At 39.3% G+C, this 20263-nt stretch overlaps 1 protein-coding gene across 1 annotated transcript in view; it reads right to left on the reverse strand.

The window, feature by feature from the left end:
• Positions 1-20263, reverse strand: part of NSD2 (nuclear receptor binding SET domain protein 2) — a 73632-nt gene that overhangs the window by 6153 nt on the left and 47216 nt on the right. Inside the window, exons 9-18 of the mRNA XM_088530530.1 lie at positions 20118-20199; positions 18993-19117; positions 6471-6602; positions 5289-5412; positions 4115-4315; positions 3278-3457; positions 2085-2241; positions 1074-1279; positions 574-677; positions 62-331 (exon numbers count right to left, since the gene is read on the reverse strand). Of these exons, the coding sequence (XP_088386656.1) occupies positions 62-331; positions 574-677; positions 1074-1279; positions 2085-2241; positions 3278-3457; positions 4115-4315; positions 5289-5412; positions 6471-6602; positions 18993-19117; positions 20118-20199 (1581 nt within the window). The remainder of the gene's footprint in view (positions 1-61; positions 332-573; positions 678-1073; positions 1280-2084; positions 2242-3277; positions 3458-4114; positions 4316-5288; positions 5413-6470; positions 6603-18992; positions 19118-20117; positions 20200-20263) is intronic.

Raw genomic sequence — 20263 nt, forward strand, 5'->3', positions numbered from 1 at the left:
ACCAAGCCCACAGAGAGCAGCACAAGTTTGGAATTCTTTGCCAAGCAAGAGCAATTCCTACCTTTTTTATGTCCCTCTTAGCAACCAGACCCCACCCTTTGCCATCAGTTTTGATGATCTGGGTCTCAGGGTATTGACGTTTTGTAAAGCACTGGTTTTGGCACCGTTCTCCTGCTGGACAAACTTGTGGGTGACATTCATACATCAGCATCCGATTGAGGCACTCGGAATCAAAGCCACAAGGGTTTTCGTCTGTGGGTTTGCAGTTGCACTTGGGAATCTCAGAAATGTCAGCAGTGTATATCTGAACTTTACCACAAGGTTTATTCACCTGGATAATAAATCAAAATAGTTCAAATATCACTTCAAAAATCTGAATTTATTTATTTTTTAAAGTTATTACACAGTGGTTACTAATCTGATTTTGCAACACTAGATGCTCAAATGGAAATGAAATTTCATGGTCTCGTGACCCTAGCCAAATAATGACCAACACACACATCATCACAACCTCACCTCCTCAGTGCTAGCTTAGACCTTTTCAGTATCTAACGTAATCTTCTCAAACCTTACCTTAATGTGCTTGTATGGGGGAGGTTTACGCTCACTCTCTTGAGTTTCTTTGGCTTCTCGCTGAAGCTTTATTTCTCGGAATCGTGCTTCAGCTTCTTGCAAAGCTAAAAAGATATCAACAGACATGCTAGAGAGACAAATCAAGTATCTTCTATTTCCTAGTTAAACCATTTTATTTATTCGTTTATTGCAAACAATACTTCTGGAGCGTTAATGCTCATTCACAGATGTATCAACTCTACTCTTTCTGTCTTCAGTTACTCTCATTGATTTTGCCTTCCAGAAAGCCATAAATCAGCAGAAAGAACTTCAGTTAGGTAACAGTCTTTTACAAGTCACCAAAAGAACACTTTCAGTCCAAGTTTATATTAGTAACTGTTACCCTGGACATTAAAAACATTTTTCTATTGAATAAAATAAACCTGTATAAAAAGAGCTCCAAAGCTATGCATGAAGATATGCATGTGTATCACAAAATTATTCTTGTTTACTTTATGTACCATTTTTGAAGACTTTCCCAATTCCTTTAATTCCTTGGTATCTACTTCCTCGGTCTCCCTCCATATACGGGAACACACGCGCTTGGTGTGTCCAATAGTAATCCTTAGAACCAAAGAAAAACACAGGAAATTCTCCGATTTCATGCTTCATTTTCTGGATATTTGGGGGGACGTTTTTCGGATGGCACACTTCTGCAGGCCACCATCTAGCACAGAAGTACAAACAAACAAAGCACAACAGTTTAGCCAAGCTCCTTCTGCAAATGTTGGCTTAACAAAATCACCTTAAACCGCAGCAATTTACTATTACTTCTACTGTAAGATGAAAAAAAAAAAAAGCACATTGCTTGGATCAAAACAAGCCTAAGATGCTCAAAAAAAAAATAGGTTTAAAGTCCTTTCCTTCTCCCACTCAATAGCCACTGAGACCAGATTGGGCTAGAAAGCCCTTTACCCAGAACTGTAGGAGTTCTGCAGCCTGCAAGATAAGCACACACTTGCACTCCTTGCATCTGCTTAACCTAATCAACACCTTTAACAAGGCCTGCAATTAGTGCACTCCTCAAAGATCAAAAGACAGCAATAGCTGTAAACCCCACCCGCCTCTATCGTGCTCACATCTTAATGAGGTCTGAAACACCCACAGCCGCAGTGACTTCTCTCTCAGAGAGGAAGGTAGCAATTTACCCAATTACAAGTTGTACAAGCTTAATTATTTGAAAAGATTTCTGAAATGAAACGGGTTGAAGGCTCATTGCACTAGAAGCCTAAGTCAGAAGGCTACAAGGAGCCCCATATGGGGAGCGCCTTGCCAGAGAGTATTTATGAAGCTGTTTCTGAGGTGCACTGAAAAGACAAAAAGCTACAAGGGAGGTGGGTCCCTTGCTTGGAGGAGAAATGAGCAATGTGTGTGCAGCCAGGCTGACCTACACAAACAGCCGGTGGTGTGACCATTAATTAAAGCACGTCAATGTTACTGTACAGTAAGCAAAATAAAACTGTTCATCAGACCTGTAATTTCCCAGCTTAACCCAAATAATGTCCTGGAAATGGAGTTTCTTCCCTGCCCTGCAGTCGTTGCAGTACCAGCTCCCATCCGGCATTTCAATGTTTAGGCAGTCTGGGTGAAACGCTGCAGGACACGACTCACAGCACAGCAAGCTACCTCCTGCAGGGGAAGAAACATGAAAAACCATAAAGACAAAAAAAAAAAAAAAACCCACACAAAAGTTTCGCATTCCAACCAGGTGTGAAGCAGCATGACACATATGTTGTAGGTTCAATTGGAAAAAAACACGGTTAAAAACATGTTGGCCTATAACAAATGCATATTATTCAGTTGTATTCAAAAGCCAGGAGAGCTTTACTAATTTGAATGCCTGGCAGACTGGGATTAGTAATTTACACAAATTAACAAGGTAGCTAACAATAAAAAGCCAGAATAGTGCACCACAAATTATACTTAGTTTTGTTTTAATAACTACAATATATTTAACATGGATTAATAAATATTAATACTTGACTGAATGCTAAATTTTCACAACAAAAAAAAACTCTCATCAAATTTCTCTATTACAGCTCTTTTTTGGGGAGCAGGAAATGAGATCATTAGTTTGTTTCATGAATTACCAAGTGGGAAGCTGGCTGCAGCCTAACGAGCTGCTGTGCTGCATGTTAATTCGTTAGCAAATCAGGTAAACTGTCTCCTCTAGTGTTAAACAGCACTGTGCATTCTGTGAGTAAAAAAAATATAGTATAAAATAAAACATCATTAATTAGAAGCAGCTTCAGCAACAACTAGTTCGACATGCAGTGTGCTGCTAAACTAAAAACATCTCTTGAAATATTTATGATTTAATATTGTGCATTATCAATAAAGAAACACAAAAAGCATTCACTACATTGGCGAAAGAACCCAGAAGTACTTTTCAGGTATTTCTCTACAAAGAATTAAATCAGACTTCTGCACAATGTCCAATTGTAAATATTATTTAAGAAATTATATCTACAAGCAACAAGTACTCAAAAATTTAGGGCACAAGTTGACCTGAAGTTATTTCAATATCTAAGGAAATCTAATGTAATATCTCACATTTCTAGTAATTTTCATTAAACAGATTAGTAAGGTGGAAATTAAACTGAAGAAGAGAAGAGGAGGTTTAGATGCTGCACACAACACACACAAGCGCCCTACCCCGCTTTACCTTTGGAGCACACAAAGCACCAGCTCACGTTGACGTGCGCGTGGTGGGTCTTGCCCTTGGTGGCAGTGAAGTGGTTGGTGCAGACGATGCTGTTGGAGGCGATGACGGCGCAGCCCGCGGCGATGCAGACGTCGCCGGCGTGGTAGGCGACCGGGCAGCGAACGCAGCGCATCATCTTGCCTGGCAAGGCACAACCCGGCCATGTTAGTGCTTGAACTGACCCAAGCCACCACTGCATCCAACGAGGGCACTGCTGAGAGCCCCCGTTCACACAAAACTCCACCCGCTATTCTTTTTCTCGATTTTGCATATTTCCTTCAGCAAGAATACAGAATTAACACGTGTTTCTCACAAATTACCTTATACTGAGCTTAAAGCACAATAATGTTTAAATGTGAAGGCTTTAACTATGCACAGCAGGATAAACGATTCCTCAGTCACGCGATTTTGTCTACAGATGTTCCAAAGCTAAAAATAAGCACGGCATCAGATGGCTTTAAATTCAAGGAGCTTTACTACAATACATGTATATTCACTTCTTGCCCTCGCTCTGATTGTCCTCCCGCTCACTAATCATCATATATTAATTCTTCCCAGAGAATGAAATCAAGGAAACATGGTTAACATAACTGAACACTACTTAACATAATTTGATAAAGAGCACAAACAAGATAAATACTTATGCTGTCCAAAAATTATGCAATTTTATTCAAAAAAGGAGGAAGCCAATCAGCAATATGCATGTGCCTGAAAAACTACCATTACAAGTCACTAAATGAACAGATTCTTTACCTTAGCAAACCATAAATAGTCACAAAAATGTAAAAATGAAACTACCTTTTGAAACTCTTGGATGTGAAGGGTTACTAACATGACAACTTAGGCAGCTGTGGAGCGGACATCGAAAGCCCCTGTTCTCAAACACAGTCAAGTGAAATTTTTTCACACAAGCTTCATGGTAGAATTTTCCACAGTGGGACACGACGCAGCGTTTCACATCCGCTTTTGGCTCTTTACACACAAAGCAGGTATGCACACCTAAGGGGTAAAAGTAATAAAAATGCTGTAAACACTTTTTTCATCCAACCCGGTGTATTTAAAATACACTTTTTTTCTTTTTTTTGTTGGGTTTCTGTTTTGTTGTTGTTTAATGAATACAAATCACACTATTATTTGGTATAGCCATCTATTTACTTTAATACTTTGGTTATAAGACCTTTAGACAACAGTCTGTTCAGATACGGATAAACTAAAACTATGGTGCAAAATCACTGCAGTTAAACTGTGCAGAACACTCAAAGCCTCCCTTTTCTGCTTTTACGTTCTTATTTACAAGCCTCAGTGCATCAAAACTAAAATTTTTTTTAAAGCAATAAAACAAGATTATGCGTTGTCTGTGATATTGTTCAATGTGACGTAGGTTCATAAGCCAGGACACACATTCCCTAAGCATCTCTGGACTGCTTGGGACTTATCCTGAAATAGTCTGTCTCCAAGCAGGCTGATCACATGTACACTTAACTCAGCTTCTGAGCAAAAACCTTGCATGTAATGTTCTGAGATTCAGAACTTACAACCAGTTGTCATACACTTAAAAGCAAACAAAATTAAGAGCAATAAGGTAGTTTTTTAATTGGAAAAGCAGGATTTACAGAGACACACAAAAGACTAGAAAGGACTGAGAAAATTGCATTTGTTACTTCTGCTTGTTTTTAGGATTTCTGAGGTCTTTCAGACAGACTTTAGATCTGTAACTATTCTGCAGTTTTGAAGGTAATGGAGATCAGAGTAAAACACTCAAGTTGCAAGACACTTTGCACTAGAAACACGGTGAGACGTCTAAGACATGGCACAAATAATGGCAATGAACTTTCACCCTCTCAGTCACCAAAGGATACTTTTTTTTTTTTTTCTCAGAGATGTATGCTCTGTTCAGGATGATTTCCTCAAATAAAATATGAGAAAGCTACACATTTTTATTATTATTATTAATAGAAAGGGACAAACTTGCCTGATGTACACTCACTACAAATGAATTTTCCTGATGGTCTTCCAGAGAGCCCAAGGCAGCTTACATGAAAAGCTCGATAGCAAAGTCCTTCACACAGTAGGAGATCACCTGTTTTTTCACAAAGCTTTTACAACACAAAGGCATTGAATGTTAAAGAAAAATTCATATGTGAAAAAAGACTTATTTTCTTATTCCTTTTCATGTATTTCTCCCCAATATCTCTTTACTGCTGTTGTACCATCATTTAACGAATGAAAGAATGATAATTTTGCAAGCATCATAATGTGCCCTTGTTTCTAATCAAAACAGGTAATAAAACCATTAAATGTCTAGAAATATCAATCAAGGAATGATGGTTCATGAGTAAATATGATTTGATAGAAAAACAGAAAGAAAGGCTTTAAGAATTCTTCCCTCAGTGATGTATCTGAGTAGGGTTAAAAAAGCATGCTTATTTTCCTTGGTAAGCGAAAGGTAGCATAAAGATGCTCCATGTCTCAGCTGTTAGCAAAGACACATGCATAACTAAAAATGAGCTGAACAGTAATGCTGGCAAAATTTAAGTCATTAGCCAACATATAGCTATAACCTCATTATCACTATATGCAAGAAGCAATGAAAATATAACTGCTCCTCTAGTCCACTGCAAACAAATTTCATCTGCACAGAAGGACCACACTATAATTTCATAATCCAAGAATTCTCCTGCAATAGTGTTTGGGAAAGTTTTTTGCTTTCAGTTAGCATGCAGTATGACTATTGTTACCAATGCAGTATTGCTGCAATCTGCGCTGCGCTCAGGGCCTCGCTCGGAAGCGTAAACCCACCGCATTGTGCTCCCTCCTCCTCATTAGCAGATAAGGAAGCAGCTCCCCGCTAGCGTTTAACTGGTTCCCTAGCAACAGCCATGCACTTAATTCTGAGGCGCAGATTATGCTCATTTTACAGACCTGGAAACTAAAGCAGAAAGGCTAAATGACTCATTTGAGGTTGAGGAAAAAAAATATGGCATGAAGAGTTGTGGTTTACTGGTACAGCAGTCTCATCACTAAGATGCATCTCTTCCATCTCTTTACACACTGTAAAATTGCTGCTGGCCTAATGCTGTCATTTTTATATATATATTAAAAAAGCACTTTTCTAGCAAAAGCACAGCTCACTGCTCCAGCTAACATCTCTCACCTGACACACATATTCTTTTTTTGTTCCTGCTCCTCGCTCAGATTTTTTGGAAGATATAGACACTTCTGTCTGAGTTTCATCAGCGCTTTCATAGGGAGACTCGGATCGCTCATCCCCTTGACCATCGGAGATCTGAAGATTAAACACATATGATTAGAGAAAGCAGCCATGTATAGTGAATTTGTACAAAATATCAACTGAAGGAAATAAAAAGACGGCAATTTAGAATAACAGATTTACACACTCCTTTTTTTTTTTGGCATTATTTTCTCACCTTTAAAATAACTTCGATTAAAACTGAAAGCATGCACTTGTAAAGTCTAATCAAAAGGACTATATAACAGTTGTTTACAGCAACTCAACAATAGCCAAAACAAAATGTCGAATCTTTGTAGGGTGGAATTTTAGTTATGCTCAGTTCTGTCACAGCCAGCCAGAAATGCCTAGCCAGTTCATTTAAGAAAGAAACTTGGTAAAATTTCAAGTTGCATATGAAAGCCTCTGACCAAGTACTGTCCAAGAAAGTGGGAAGAGGAGATACATAGAAGAGAGGGAAAAGGTAAAAAGTGGTTCTCTGAATGACGGTTAAGGAAAGCTGCAGCTAATAATGAATTACAAACATCACAAAAAATGAATGAGTGTAATATAATATAGATGTATTAAAAACATATAGGATTTAGAATATTCATAATTACTTTTTCTAAAAATAAAAACATAGAGAAAATAGAGGGAAGTTTTCAGCTCAACAGAACTTCAGGGCAGGCAATTTGGCCATAAATCTTATCTTTTGCTATATCAGAAGATCAAATTCCATACTGCTGCCCCCAGACTGAACCCAATGAATTATTTTTGGCTAAAGCACATTCTCGGGAGCATCACAGTTTGCAATTGCAAAGGAAATCTGTCCCTTCTCTTGAACCTTGTTGCAATGCTTATTCAAACACACCATCAACAATTGTCCCTTATGTCCTTTTTGAGCTGTTTAACTGCAACCCACAGCTGATGATGCTTTCTCCATGTATTTCAGCTATATTATATAGAGTCCTTCGGAACCAGATATTTTCTTCCTGAGGAAGCATGCTGCAATCAAGCCTATTTCAATCCTTGTTGGCAAGCCAGAACGAGGTCTAACATTCTCACTACGGAATCTGCTCCTGCCTTAAGAGAATTTTTGGTAGGTTTTCTCGAAAGCTTTCTTGTATTTTTAAAAAGGCTGTTAAAAAACTGGGCATGGGAAATGGAGGTGCATTCTATTACAAGTTGCATAGATAAAATACCCAAAAGTAAAAACAAACATGCTCATCTTCTTCACTACCACTGCTCACTTATTTAGGGAACTCCGTAAGTGTTCTCAATACAACATTGAAACTGTCTAGAAAGCATTTTTCCAAAAGCTGTTTGTCAGGATACAGACCACCTATCCATACAAATAAATTCCATTCTGTTCTCAGATACATAAATATTTTATATACTCTACACATATATATGTAACATTATATGTATATAAATATCTTACGTAATCTCCAATAAAAGTTTATTAAAAACAACCCACTAAGTAGTAGAGGTGGCTGCACGCCCTTGCCCCACCAACCAATCTCCACGTCATCTGCAAATTTATTTTGAGATAATTTATTTTGAAATCGGAGATAAAAATACAAAAGCACATTGGGCCTACTGTTAATTAGCCTTTATAAAAGCCCATTAGAGACACCGTTACCAACCGGTAACACCTCTGTTGCTGCCAGTTAGCTTGCTTTCTGCCATTTAGTATTTGCTTTGACAATGTTTCCACTGCTCTGTAAATTCGATCTTAGCAGCGTTTGTCAGATGACTTCCAAAGGATTCGGTGCATTTCCTCTGTGCAAATGTGCCCTAGCAAAGTGATCCGTGTCTACACTTCACCTAGGGGTATTGCTATAATTGAAGTGATCTAATAATTTTGTCTGTCTGCTTTTGCAGCATTAGCATTCAGGGGGTTAAAAGAAACTGCCTACAAAGCGATGGCTTCCTTCAGACATCAGGAAATCCCTGTCAGCTGGAAGGAGCCGTGAAATAGTAAACGGCAAAAGCAACCCGAGCGGGTTGCGGGGAGCTGCGCAGGGGCAGAGGAAGGAAGGTAGTATCAGCGTCTGGCAAAAACAAAACCAAACAGAACCCAAACCCCTTTCCCTTACAGCTTAAGGAAACTCACATACAGGCTTATTCCTGTTTGAGCTATCCCCACAGCAACACTAATTAGCATGGGCAGCTCAGGGCTCTAACTTTTTAGTGCTTCATTATATTCCTGTTATAATTAGCCCAAGTGAACATGTTGTTTTGTTTTTTTTTTCCCTTTTTTGGGGGGGGTAGAAGCTCTTAGATCTGTTTGCCTTTTTCTAAAGAAAAACTTAAGCCTAACATTATAAACAGGATGACCATGGTCTGTACTAATTTCACAGTAAGGTTGCTTCCTCCCCGCCCAGCAGAAAGTATCCATAAAACCTATAGGAAAGAACAACCCTGCAACACGTCTCCTCTGTGCTGCAGCAAAGGCTGCACTACCTACAGCGTGGCCCTTAAGAAACACCACCCTTCTTCCCCCAGCTCTCTATCTTTGCAGGCAGAGAAATTAAGCAGAAGAGAGCAGAGGCAAGAGCCAGACTGCCCCACCAGCACCACCGCACGCCGCAGCGAACCAGCTGCACAGCGGCCGGGCCCGCAGCCCCTTTCAGCGAGACCAAGGCCGGTCCCTGGCCGCCGCCGGGAGCCTCCCGCACCTCCCAGCCCCGGCGCGCGGCCTGCCGCGGCTTTGCGCCGGTGGGAGCAGCGGCAGGGCTGCTCACCGACTGCCCAAGCCCTCGGCCTCCGCGCGCTCGCAGCAAGGCCTGCGCTGGGCTTTTCCTGCCTCGCGCAGGCTGCCGCCACGCAGCGAATCGCTGCTTCCTCGTGACCCGAATCACAGGTTTAGCGAGTGCCTCTGAGCGCCGTGGCACGTGAGACCGGCGCAGAACCCGCAGCCCCGTCAACAGCTACGGGTGCCTTCAGACTGGCTTGTTTTGGGGGCTAGTAAAGCGAGAGGCCAGCAGAGCTCCTCTTTAACTCAGAAAGATTTCATCTTAAGAAAGATTTTTCGAGGATACCTCAGAGTTTGGGGCTAATCTTGTTTTCGCCCAGACAGGGACATCTCCGTAGCTGCCATCTCCTTGTGCAAAGGGCCCCGTCCTCCCTGACTGCCCTTCAGGTCATCTCCTTCAGCGCTGCAAGCTAGGATTCAACCTCCAAACTCCTTAAATTCTCCAGGGAAAGCAGAAGAAAACACCAGGGCGGTAAAACAAGCATCTGCCCACCCTAGGCCTGTGGAAAAGGGGGTGAGAGAGAACAGCTTCGTCTAATAGTTCTCAGGGAGGACTCGCAACGTGACAGCATCTCCTGTGACCACGAGGGTCAGGGGAACCGTGCGTGGGCCCTCAGGGACCTGCCGCAGCACGACGAGGGCCAGGACTCACGCAGGAAACCACCCGGCTGCACGATAAAGCCATCTTTGATCAAAATAAAAAAATCCGTAACTAGAGCGGATATACGGTACAGGAGCTGGGAAGCAGTTCACATGTAAACAAAACACAACCACCTCTAAAATGAAATGCAACCGTTTTGTGGCCTGTGAACATATGTGATACGTTAGACACGTAAACATCTACGCGAGCAGGAAAGCACACCAAGCCATAAAAAAATGTACAGATCTTTCCTAGTCTCCACCTCCGCGTACTTTTTTAATTGATGTTGAACTACAAATTAAAACTCTCCCTTGCGATCATGCCAGGGCCGGTCTTGTCCTTATTTTTGTAACATAATCTTCTCTGCAAGGTAAACCACGCAATTAACTCTCCTGACATTCAGGCCAAGGTTCACAGTAACCAACACTTAGGCTAGCAGCAAAACCTGTTATTTAGCAATTTGTAGCCACTGCTAGTTAGATATTTAAAGCTATTTTACATTTGGAATAATTCCTTATTTCCCCACAAGGGATGTGCTATTTTTAAGAATGCAAATACAGAGGGAAGGAAAAGGCAAAGTTGTTCCCTTCAGACTGACAGCACTGACTGTCTGTGCAAAACTATCATACCCCAACTCCACAGTCACCTGCAGTTATCAGCAACAATCAGCAAGGCTAGAAAATAAAATGAAAACCCAGAAGATATCCTTCTTCTGCTGAAGTTATTCTGCTGAAATATCACCAAAAGTACTATAAAACTTTTTAATTGGTAAAATAAGCAGGTTTTCCTTCCTACTTCCTTGATTTAGGAAACTTTTTTTTTTTATACAGTAATTGCCTTTGAAAGATTTCATACTGCATGCACTAGACAGTCAGCAAAGTTGCTTTTTCAGCCTCAAATCTTTTTTTTCCTCTTTTTTTTTTTTAAATTTACTTTTAACTGTGTATATACACAAGAGAAGGGAAAAAAAATGCCCTAACTAGATTTTGCCCCAACATGCCCAACAGGATTTTGGTTGTGTTAGAACTTAATTCAGGGATTAATGAAGTTCGGGATGCAGTTGCTTGCAAATTGACAACATACCAGGTATATGAGTTATTAAACACTAGTTATACAAGCAACAAAAATGACCTGAAGAGAGCATATAAGGAATTGTGACTGTATTTTTACAAATTCGCTACAGCCTTGTTATTGGAAAAGTGAAATAAATGGACATCAAATTTTGAGGCATTTCTGTATTCCTCTGGATTTAGTATTACATCCCCCTCTATGTTTTAGCAGTGGGAATATACAAAGCCGTGGCAATGTATCATCAATTTTAAAAAATTAGATTTAGTGATCTCACAGCATTTTGCTCATACACCTCACAGGACTGCAACTTTTGGGGGGTACTAGGCACAAAAGCTTAGGACAGAAGCAAGCAGATTAAGTTCGTCATCTGAATTAAGCCTTTCACGTTGCTAAATTGCCTGCTCACAATAACCCGAAGAAGTATTTAATGGGATCTTTCAAACAAACACAGACCTACTTTGAGAAAGGCTACAGAAGAATGCTTATAAAAGCAATGATCAGTATTAATTAATTACTAAATAACGATGCTTCGGATGTTGCAATATTTGATGCACTAAGCTGGACTACAAGCAAACACACACTGAATTTTGCTCCATAACAATATTGGATAATTGTTTAATCTCTAAATATTAGGACATGGTTTTCCTACTGCTTCCTGAATTACTGCTTCCTCGCCCTAGTAGTTCTGTGCAAAAGGGCTATGCAATGTGCATACAGATGCGCAGACTGTGTGTGTAGTTTCCTTGTCATACAGGGGCTAAGTATGTAAGAGGTCTTTTTTAATGAAGGCTGCTGAGCAGGCCAAGGAAGGAGTAAGAAATATGGGCATCTCTTTGCATTTGAAATAAGATTTAAGCTACTAGAACATTAAAAGGAAGTGAACCGACCTGGCTATGTGTATTTTGTGATTTTATATGTCCTCAATTTTGTCTTTTGATTGAAGCTCTCTGGGAAGATTTTCTGGGGTAGGAAGATGATTTGACAAAAACATCGTGTACAAAAAGCACTTATTCATTTTTTTTCCTCATTACAGGACTACTTTCCCCCCGCTGCAATGCTGTGATTTTCAATTAACAGCATAATGGTGCTCAGAAGTGAAAGGATAAGCACTAGCATACTGAAACATCTCGTATGCCATTGATTAAGTCATCTGAATGCTGAGATCAACTCTACACGAACAGCTGAAATGTTCTTTACAACCAAGTACCTGATTCCAGTTTCAGCCACACGGCTTAGCAGAAACGCAAGTCAATTCTTCATTCCCTCTGGCTTTTTTCTTCCCCTCCCCTTCCCTTCTCCCCCTCACCCCCTCTTGCTTTATTTTTTGGAAAGTTAGATACAAGCTGGCAGGTAAACTGAGCTTTGCATATTTCTAGAATCATGTGAATGAACTCAGCAAATGGTAACACAGGTTAACACCTGGATGGTTGAAATTTCACGTATAAAAAGAATGACAAGTACTGACAGACTCCCAGCTGGCATCCAATCATACTGATACATGATACAAGAAAGCATAGGCTGGAAATTAAAAAGTCAAATGATCTTGTGTTTCAAAGAAGTGGGTGAGGATTAAATTATATATAACAAAAGTTGTGGACATTTGCTTCATCCATTCACCAACCACTGAGGGAAAATAAAGAAATAAATAAATTCCTTAAATCCAAATTGCAGCTCAACAATTAAAGTAGTAAATGTTTCAACCGTAAGAACACAAGATCCAGCTGCTCTGCTTTGCATAGCTGGCCCTCAATCAGCTGTTCACCTGGCCATCAAACATGCTCTTTGTTCCAAATTCAGGAAATCCAAATTCTACTCATTTTTAAATGCTGATTTATAAAATCACCTTTGCTGACTCCCTGGTCAAGGGCTGTTTTCTTTCCCTTCCCCCTCTTTCCGCCCTCCAAAAACTACGTCTTGGCTTTTAAAGGACTGGACTATCAATGTTTGTAAGGCAAAAGCAGATGCCTTGGGAAGCAAAGGCAAGTTTCAAATATTGCCCTTGTGTGTGCTAGTAAATGTGTAAAGGATTCAAGTACTCTGTGCTTACTGGACTCGCTATGAATTCTCCTCTGCCACTTCCAATTCAGACAAGCTCTCCCTCTCCAGGGTAGGAAAGTTCAGAACGAATTTGGAAGTTTCAAGTGAAAAAAGTTGCTAACATTTTTCCTATGCCTCCCATCTATGCTGCACACACTAGAAAGGGCTCCCACAGCTACCGACTCCACCAGTTGCACCTTCTAGCTACCGAAGTGCATTCTTCATTAAAACATGTACATTCTTCCTCTGCACGCTTTATTGTATTACTTGTATCAATGTGCTTGTTTAACAGCCCTTAACCACCGAGAGTACAAACTTTGACCTTAAACATATTCAAGACAATGTTGTCATTCTGCCATGTGCTTATCCTGTTATAGAAGCAATTAAAGGGAGCTTTTTTTTTTCTTCTTCTTCTCTAGAGCTGAAGTTAACCCTCCCACTTCCCTTCTACCCAAGCATCTCTTGATTTATAGTCCCTGCTGTACTGCACCAAACAGAAACAAAACTTACTATGTATACTTATTTTAAAACTGGGGGCATACAAAAATGAACACAGAGCAGGGCAGAAAAATATTATTTGCTTCTGCTCTTTTGATGGGTAAGCAAGTCATTGCTACAGCAGGATCCAGGAGGGAAGGGGCTCACAAACAAGACGTAACCTGCCATCCTCTCTGAGCTGTTTCCAGATACTCAGCTGGCTCAAGCAGCATCATCCCTCAAGTCACTCCCTATCCTCTACGGACAGGCTTTTTAAAAGCATTTTAGAAGCGCGTTTCCATGACTTCTAAAGGCTGGTAGCAAGTATAGAACCCTACTCTTAAAAGTAAGGACACGACTACAGGCTCAGGCTTCCTGCAGTGCTCTGGAGTCAGCGATTCCTGCAGAGCCGCAACAATCCAGGAGCGGCCTGGGCAGAGGAAGGGCTCCCTGTGGAAAGGGCCGGCATTCCGGGCAGCCAACTCCAACCCTTTCCTACGGGGAAACACCAGCTGCACCTTCATCCTATTAACAACACAGCTCGCTCCTGGAGGGCTTTCTCCCTTTTTTGGGTCTAAGGACAGCTTACGCAGAGGTCATTAGGCAGCACACAAACATCGGATCAGACTGTATTCAAAAGAATCTCTTGTGCACCCACACGGAGACAGAAAAACTGACAGAGTCAATTGAGTTACAGTTAACATTTCCTTTATTTCAGTATAAGAATTCCTGAACTGAAGAATGATATTTTGGCCCAAACTGCTAGACTAGATAAATTCTTTAAGTATGCGGTGCCACAAGTGTACACAGTACTGTAATAGCAAAAAGACGGCCTGGGACAAGTTTCATTTTTATTATTAGCAGTAGTTAGACGTTTCAGATAAGGATATTATGCATTTCTGAATTTGCCTGGAAAGTTAATTATAACTCTGAGAACATTTTTAAACATTATAAAATTGCCTACAGATACTCATGAAACTTTGGTTTGGGATGTGGAATGAAAACCTACATTATGTAAACATTCAGCAAACAGAATCTCTGCACTCTGAAACCTAAGTAATACACAAGGTGAGAATAATTACATAAAAAACCTTAATTTTCTACACAGAATGTGCTGCCAAAAAACAAGATTCAAGCCTAGAAGTACTTTTTCCCCATGTGAAAGTGGAAGCATCATAACAATACCGGCTGGTGGGCAATGTAGGTTGTTTCAATTATTAGAGGTTTTAGCAGAGGTTTATAAGAAACAAGTCCAATTATTTGCAATGTTCCACAAAAACATACTCCTGACTGGTTACTGGTGGTATAATTAGAAAAGAGCAATCTGTAAGGCATACAAGGACAAATATAGAAAACAACTTGCTGGTAAGTCACAGAGAATTTCAAGTGACACTGGGTATTAAATTGTTCCTAAGTGTTGTTTTGTAGACAGAATTACCTCCGAAGGAAGCCGATGTGCTAGAAGCACACTGATTTTGTTTCACAAACTGCAAGATTAGCCATTTACTTATTTATTTCCTTTTAGGGCAGTAGTGTCTTTAAAATATCATGAATGTCCTTCTTCCTTCCTGTTCTTAGGATTTCAAAGAGTTACTTCTACTTTTAGGAAACTTTTAGCTGTATAAGGCAACTAGACTCCGGTGCTGATAACGAAGCTGACATTTTTTAGTTGTAAGTTCTACGTGTCTAATGATGCCTGCCTCCTTGAACCAATTACCTTACCTTTTAAGACTGGTATGTCTTCTCCATTATGCTAGTACCCATTTACAAATACAGCTATTAACAAGTCTGCCTCAAACCAGTATTGACAAAAATATTAATATGCACAGAAACAGCCAAACTTTAGGCCATTGTTAGGCTTTGGTAAGGGGCGAAGTTGTAGCTATAACCAGCATGCAAGTCTGATTGACGCTGAATGTTACAGAAAGAAGTAAAAATTCCCTCTGTGGAAGATACAAACGTTAAAAGCAATACCTTAAAATCTTTCACAGGCTTCTTTCAACTGCCATCTGCTGGTCAGCTCATACTTCATGGGGGTATGAGGAATGACAGACTAGCTAGGAATTCAGAGTATTACATGTTCTTTATTTCGTCCTCTCTTAAAAAAAAATACAATTTATTTGACAAAGTTCAGAGCAGTATCTAGGCCCTGCAGGATATTATGACACTTATCTGCTATCAACAAATCCATCCAATTTAATGAAGCCAGCCAACAGCCACAAAAATTGATTGAAAAGCTAGAGCAGATACGTCTCATGCAAACACACAAAGTGTGCCAATAAACCATCAGTAATGGTAATGCAAAGCCTTTTATATTTATTAAAAATACTGGCACCTACTGAATTACTGGGGGGTGAAAAGGGAATGAGGAGGCAGAAAATTAAAAAAATGGTTTATCTTGCAAAATGAGAACACACTACCTGCATCTCTCCTCAAAAACACCACAAGCCTTTACAGTTATACCAAGCCTTGTGTAGGCAATAAGCAATATTCTGATTTTTTGAAGACTTGGAAGTGTTGAGCATCTTTCTTGCATTCCAACCTACTACCAGTTAGTCATTAAGAACTAGATTTTAAATGAAATTGTATTTCAGAGACAGTTTTGGAGGAAAGCACTACTAACATTAAGTGTTGACATGTAAAATTAACTGCTTTGTCTCATGATTAAATGAAAGAATGGATTTATTCATTTAAATACTGAATAAGAATTAAGATACTACTAAGTTTTGCCTAGCAACTTAAAAAAAAAAAAAAAAAAAAAAGAACACACATAAACAAAACACATGACTACTGATTCTGTTCATCCATCTTAGAACACCTCAAAAGAACCCGATTTTTAGAAGGGAGGAAAAGCCTTTGATACCTCAAGTCTGCAAATGTTTGTGTCTTTAAGGCAAAAGACCTCCCCTCCTTCAAATTAAGATAGTCAAAGTCACTTCTTGCCAGAAAATTTGGCCTAAACTTTTTTCTTTTTTCTTTTTTTTTCCTTCCATCTTACGGCAAATCCCAACGTAAAGTCCTCAATAACAACAGAAAGCATCCAAAATTCTGAGGGTTTTATCAAATTAGATGCATCATTCAAATGAGGAAAAATTGAACACATCCTTCTTATTGAACACACCTCTCCTAAAACTCAGTTCCAGTGAACTGACATTTAAGAGGAGCTATATGCAACTAGCAACAACCATTGACAGGTAACAGTTTAATTTCTGCGTTCCACTTTGGAGCCAGCTGTTCACATGTAATGTGAAATTAAAGCAGCAAAAGGCCAGAATCCCCTTAATATTGCAGAGTTGTATGTGCTTGTGGGATATGCTTTTTTTTTTTTTTTTTTTAATCTTTGTTAAGACAGCATCTAAATCTACGTTTAGAAGTATAATAGCGAACATAAAAATATAAAAGTGAATTATCACGTTGAGAACAACTACATCCTATCGAGTTGACTGAGGAGGACTTTCATCTCTGTTTATTTTCTCGAGCTCTTTTCCCTCAGCACACTGGGGATTTCTTTCCCTGGAGGAACGCTTTCAGGCCACACATATGCACAGCTATTTCGACAACTGCTAAATAACATTACAAAAGGGAACAAAAGGTTTTAAAGCTACCCAAAGGTTCCAAAATTTATTTGTATTTTTCCTCGTTTTGTAGAACGGATCACCAGTAAGTTCAGAAACACATACCTCTCATTTTTATTTTAGCCAAAGGTAGAATATATCCAATAAAAACCACTGGCTCTAGCACTTAGCTGGTGTTAAGTTCAAATCAGTTTAGCTTTAAATCAGCTAAGCTTTAAATCAGCCCACTGTAAACTCTTTTTCCCTGCCAAAATCAGTTGTTTGCCAGGGTATATTTTCTGTTATGTTGGTGGAATTGTTTTGGTGTTTTAAAACCTTTTAAACCCTTAAGAACAATGTGTTTACTTCCCAATTTGTATATCTGTGTTTATGAGCAGCATACATATTAATTTTCCTCCTGTGCTTTTTGATGTTTAGCAGTAGCCAAGTAAATTAAGAACTCAGCCTATGGTACTACATTTTCTTATCTGAACCGTTAGTTATAACCCAAAGTTCTACCAAAAAAAAAGGGCATTTTATAGAGAGATTTTGGGAGATATCACTTTTTAAATATGGTATTTAGGAGCAGAAGAACATTTCTCATGAGTTAACAACACTTAGAGCTGTACATTTCCAGTCAAAAGGATAGTAACTTCCCTTAATGGATCTGGCTGAACAGATGGTCCCAAGCAAACACAGCCATTAGACTGCAAGACCCAGTAGTAGAGTCAAAAAAAGCAGAAGCTCTAAGTCAACAGACAGGAGTCTCTCAGTAGAGAAAGTAAGTATTACATTATTTCACTACTGCTCTAGAAAATATTTCCTATAGGGCTTGTTTTGTCTGTTTTACTGGGGCACTGGAGGGAGAATTTAGGGTGTTCTGTCACAGTAAGACATACAGCCATTAACATGCATTTCTTTAAAAGGTAAAACCATTTAATGAACATAGTCTAGATATTTTTACTGCATTCGTTATGGTGTCTACGCACCTCATGCCTTTGTTAGACAGGGGAGATGAAAGGATCTCTAGGATCGTTGGAAGCCCTACTATCGTGTTAGCAGGAATTATTATTTTTTCCTACAAATTCTGTAATACAAACTGCTTGAAGCTGTCTGCCTATGGATATTTTACTAAATCCTACTAACTAGATTTTCAGATCCACCTGCAAAACAGCATGCATACTTCATCCTCATGCTGCCACTCTTTGGCCGATTGGTTTTAATAGCAAAGATGACTTGGAGAATGGTTTAATTGATTGTATGAATACAGTTCTGGTACATACGTTTCATTTATTGTATGTCGTTTGAGGAGAATTACAGTACCCAATATGCAGAGCTAGGACTATGATTAGTAAGTATCAAAAAGATACATCCTTCACTGCCTGTTTGCGATGAAGCTATTTGCATCACAGAGAAATAGCACTTGAACAGTCTGAAAACTAATTTGAGATTAAAGGGGCTCTGCTCAGAAGAAATGTCCAGTTCTAAATCAAACACAGGATTAGGAAACTTGCTTCAATATAAAAGCTATGGCAACATGACAATATTGAGTTACATAATGTAACTAATGTAGTACACTTACATAAAGTCTGTAGAAGAAAATACAGAACACAGTGGCATTTTACTTTGCCTCTAATAGAAGGTTACAATTCTAAAACTTTGTTGGTAAATACATTAAAAACGACAACAAAATCTTGACGTCCCCAAATCAGACGTTCTTGTTACAATAAATGAATTTGCAATGCACACATTAACAGGTTTCACAGAGGCCAGAACTGTAACTTCTCTAGAGCACCAAGGTTAGAGAATTCGCCTGTTTTTCGTTTTCTTTTTTGCTTTTAAACAAAAAGATTCACGCCTGAAAATTTCTGTTATTAAATGGCTGTGTGCAAACACCACTTTTTTTTTACCTCATTCTCAGTTAAGGAAGCTGAAGGAGATGAACTCTTGCTAAAAGCAAGAGTTGAAGATTCTGCAGCTGAAGCCCGATTTCGCTTCTTCAGAGGTTTACATGCATCAGACAGATTTTTCGTTGCTGTAAAATAATTTTGGTTTACAAAGTGAAGTTTGGAACTTTAAAATGTTATTTCCCTGAAGCCATTTAAAATATTCCTTCAGATAAAGGAAGGAATGATTTAGGTAGGTCTTCTGGGCACCTACATAGGCCTGAGAGAACATGAAATAAGTTTCTGATACCATGTGTTTTGGATTGGTTTTAAAAATAAAGAAGATTCTATTAAACAGAAAAAGTACTATAAAATGGTTAAGAAATATTTTCCCCAAATTATTTTATTAATTGCTATTCAAATCAATGTGTCTTCTCACTTAAGACCTCTTTGAAGCAGAGGTAACAGTTATCTAGATAAACACTAGAAGGCCTGTGTGAGTTCATCACAATCCAAGTATTGCTAAGATTTTGGTAACAGAAAGTTCATATATGGAACCTCCAGGTGTATATGGTACCTGGAAGCAGGTAGCAGACATTATCTATGGCATTTCTACATTCTGAAGCTTTCTCAGCTTTGGCATTTCAATATAATACCTAAAGACATGTGCTCTTATGGAAGTTACCTTAAACCGAGCATCATGAGCAAGGCTGGCCTTGGGATTTTGGTACAAGTTTATTCAGAATTCCCTCTCACACTCCACACTGCCTCCCATCAAGCATCATTTGAAAGGACTAGGACTGCATGGTAACTGATGGGTTGATGGTCACGATGCTTCTTTTACTAGACAAATGAACAACTGCAAATCTGAGCAGTAGGATCTGAAGACCACTGGGCAAGAGCTTTAATTTGGTGCCATCAAATGGTGAACTTGTGAACTGCTGCTCTAGATCAGCAATGCACAATTCCCACCAAGTAAATGCTGCAAAATGGTGGTAGTGAAGGAAGAGGGTACAATCCACCCCCCAACTGTGGCTTAGTGGCTGTAACTTGTTACTGCTTCAACAAAATTTAGCTGGCTGCCTCAGCCAACCTGTTTAAATTATTTAACTGAAAAAGTTACATTAGAACTTATTCTGACCACATTACCTGACTGGTTCTTTTGTGAAGAGGAGGTTTCTGTGACCTTAGTAGAGTTTGTTTTTGCTGTTTTGTCATTGCTTGTCTCCCTCTGTCACAAAAAAAAATATGAAAAAATAAAAAAACTCCTAATTTATGAGTGGTTGGATAAAACT

Source organism: Tinamus guttatus, unplaced genomic scaffold, assembly GCF_059628265.1.
Source record: "Tinamus guttatus ecotype Peru unplaced genomic scaffold, ASM5962826v1 Tinamus_guttatus_pri_ptg000377l, whole genome shotgun sequence".
NCBI lineage: Eukaryota > Metazoa > Chordata > Aves > Tinamiformes > Tinamidae > Tinamus > Tinamus guttatus.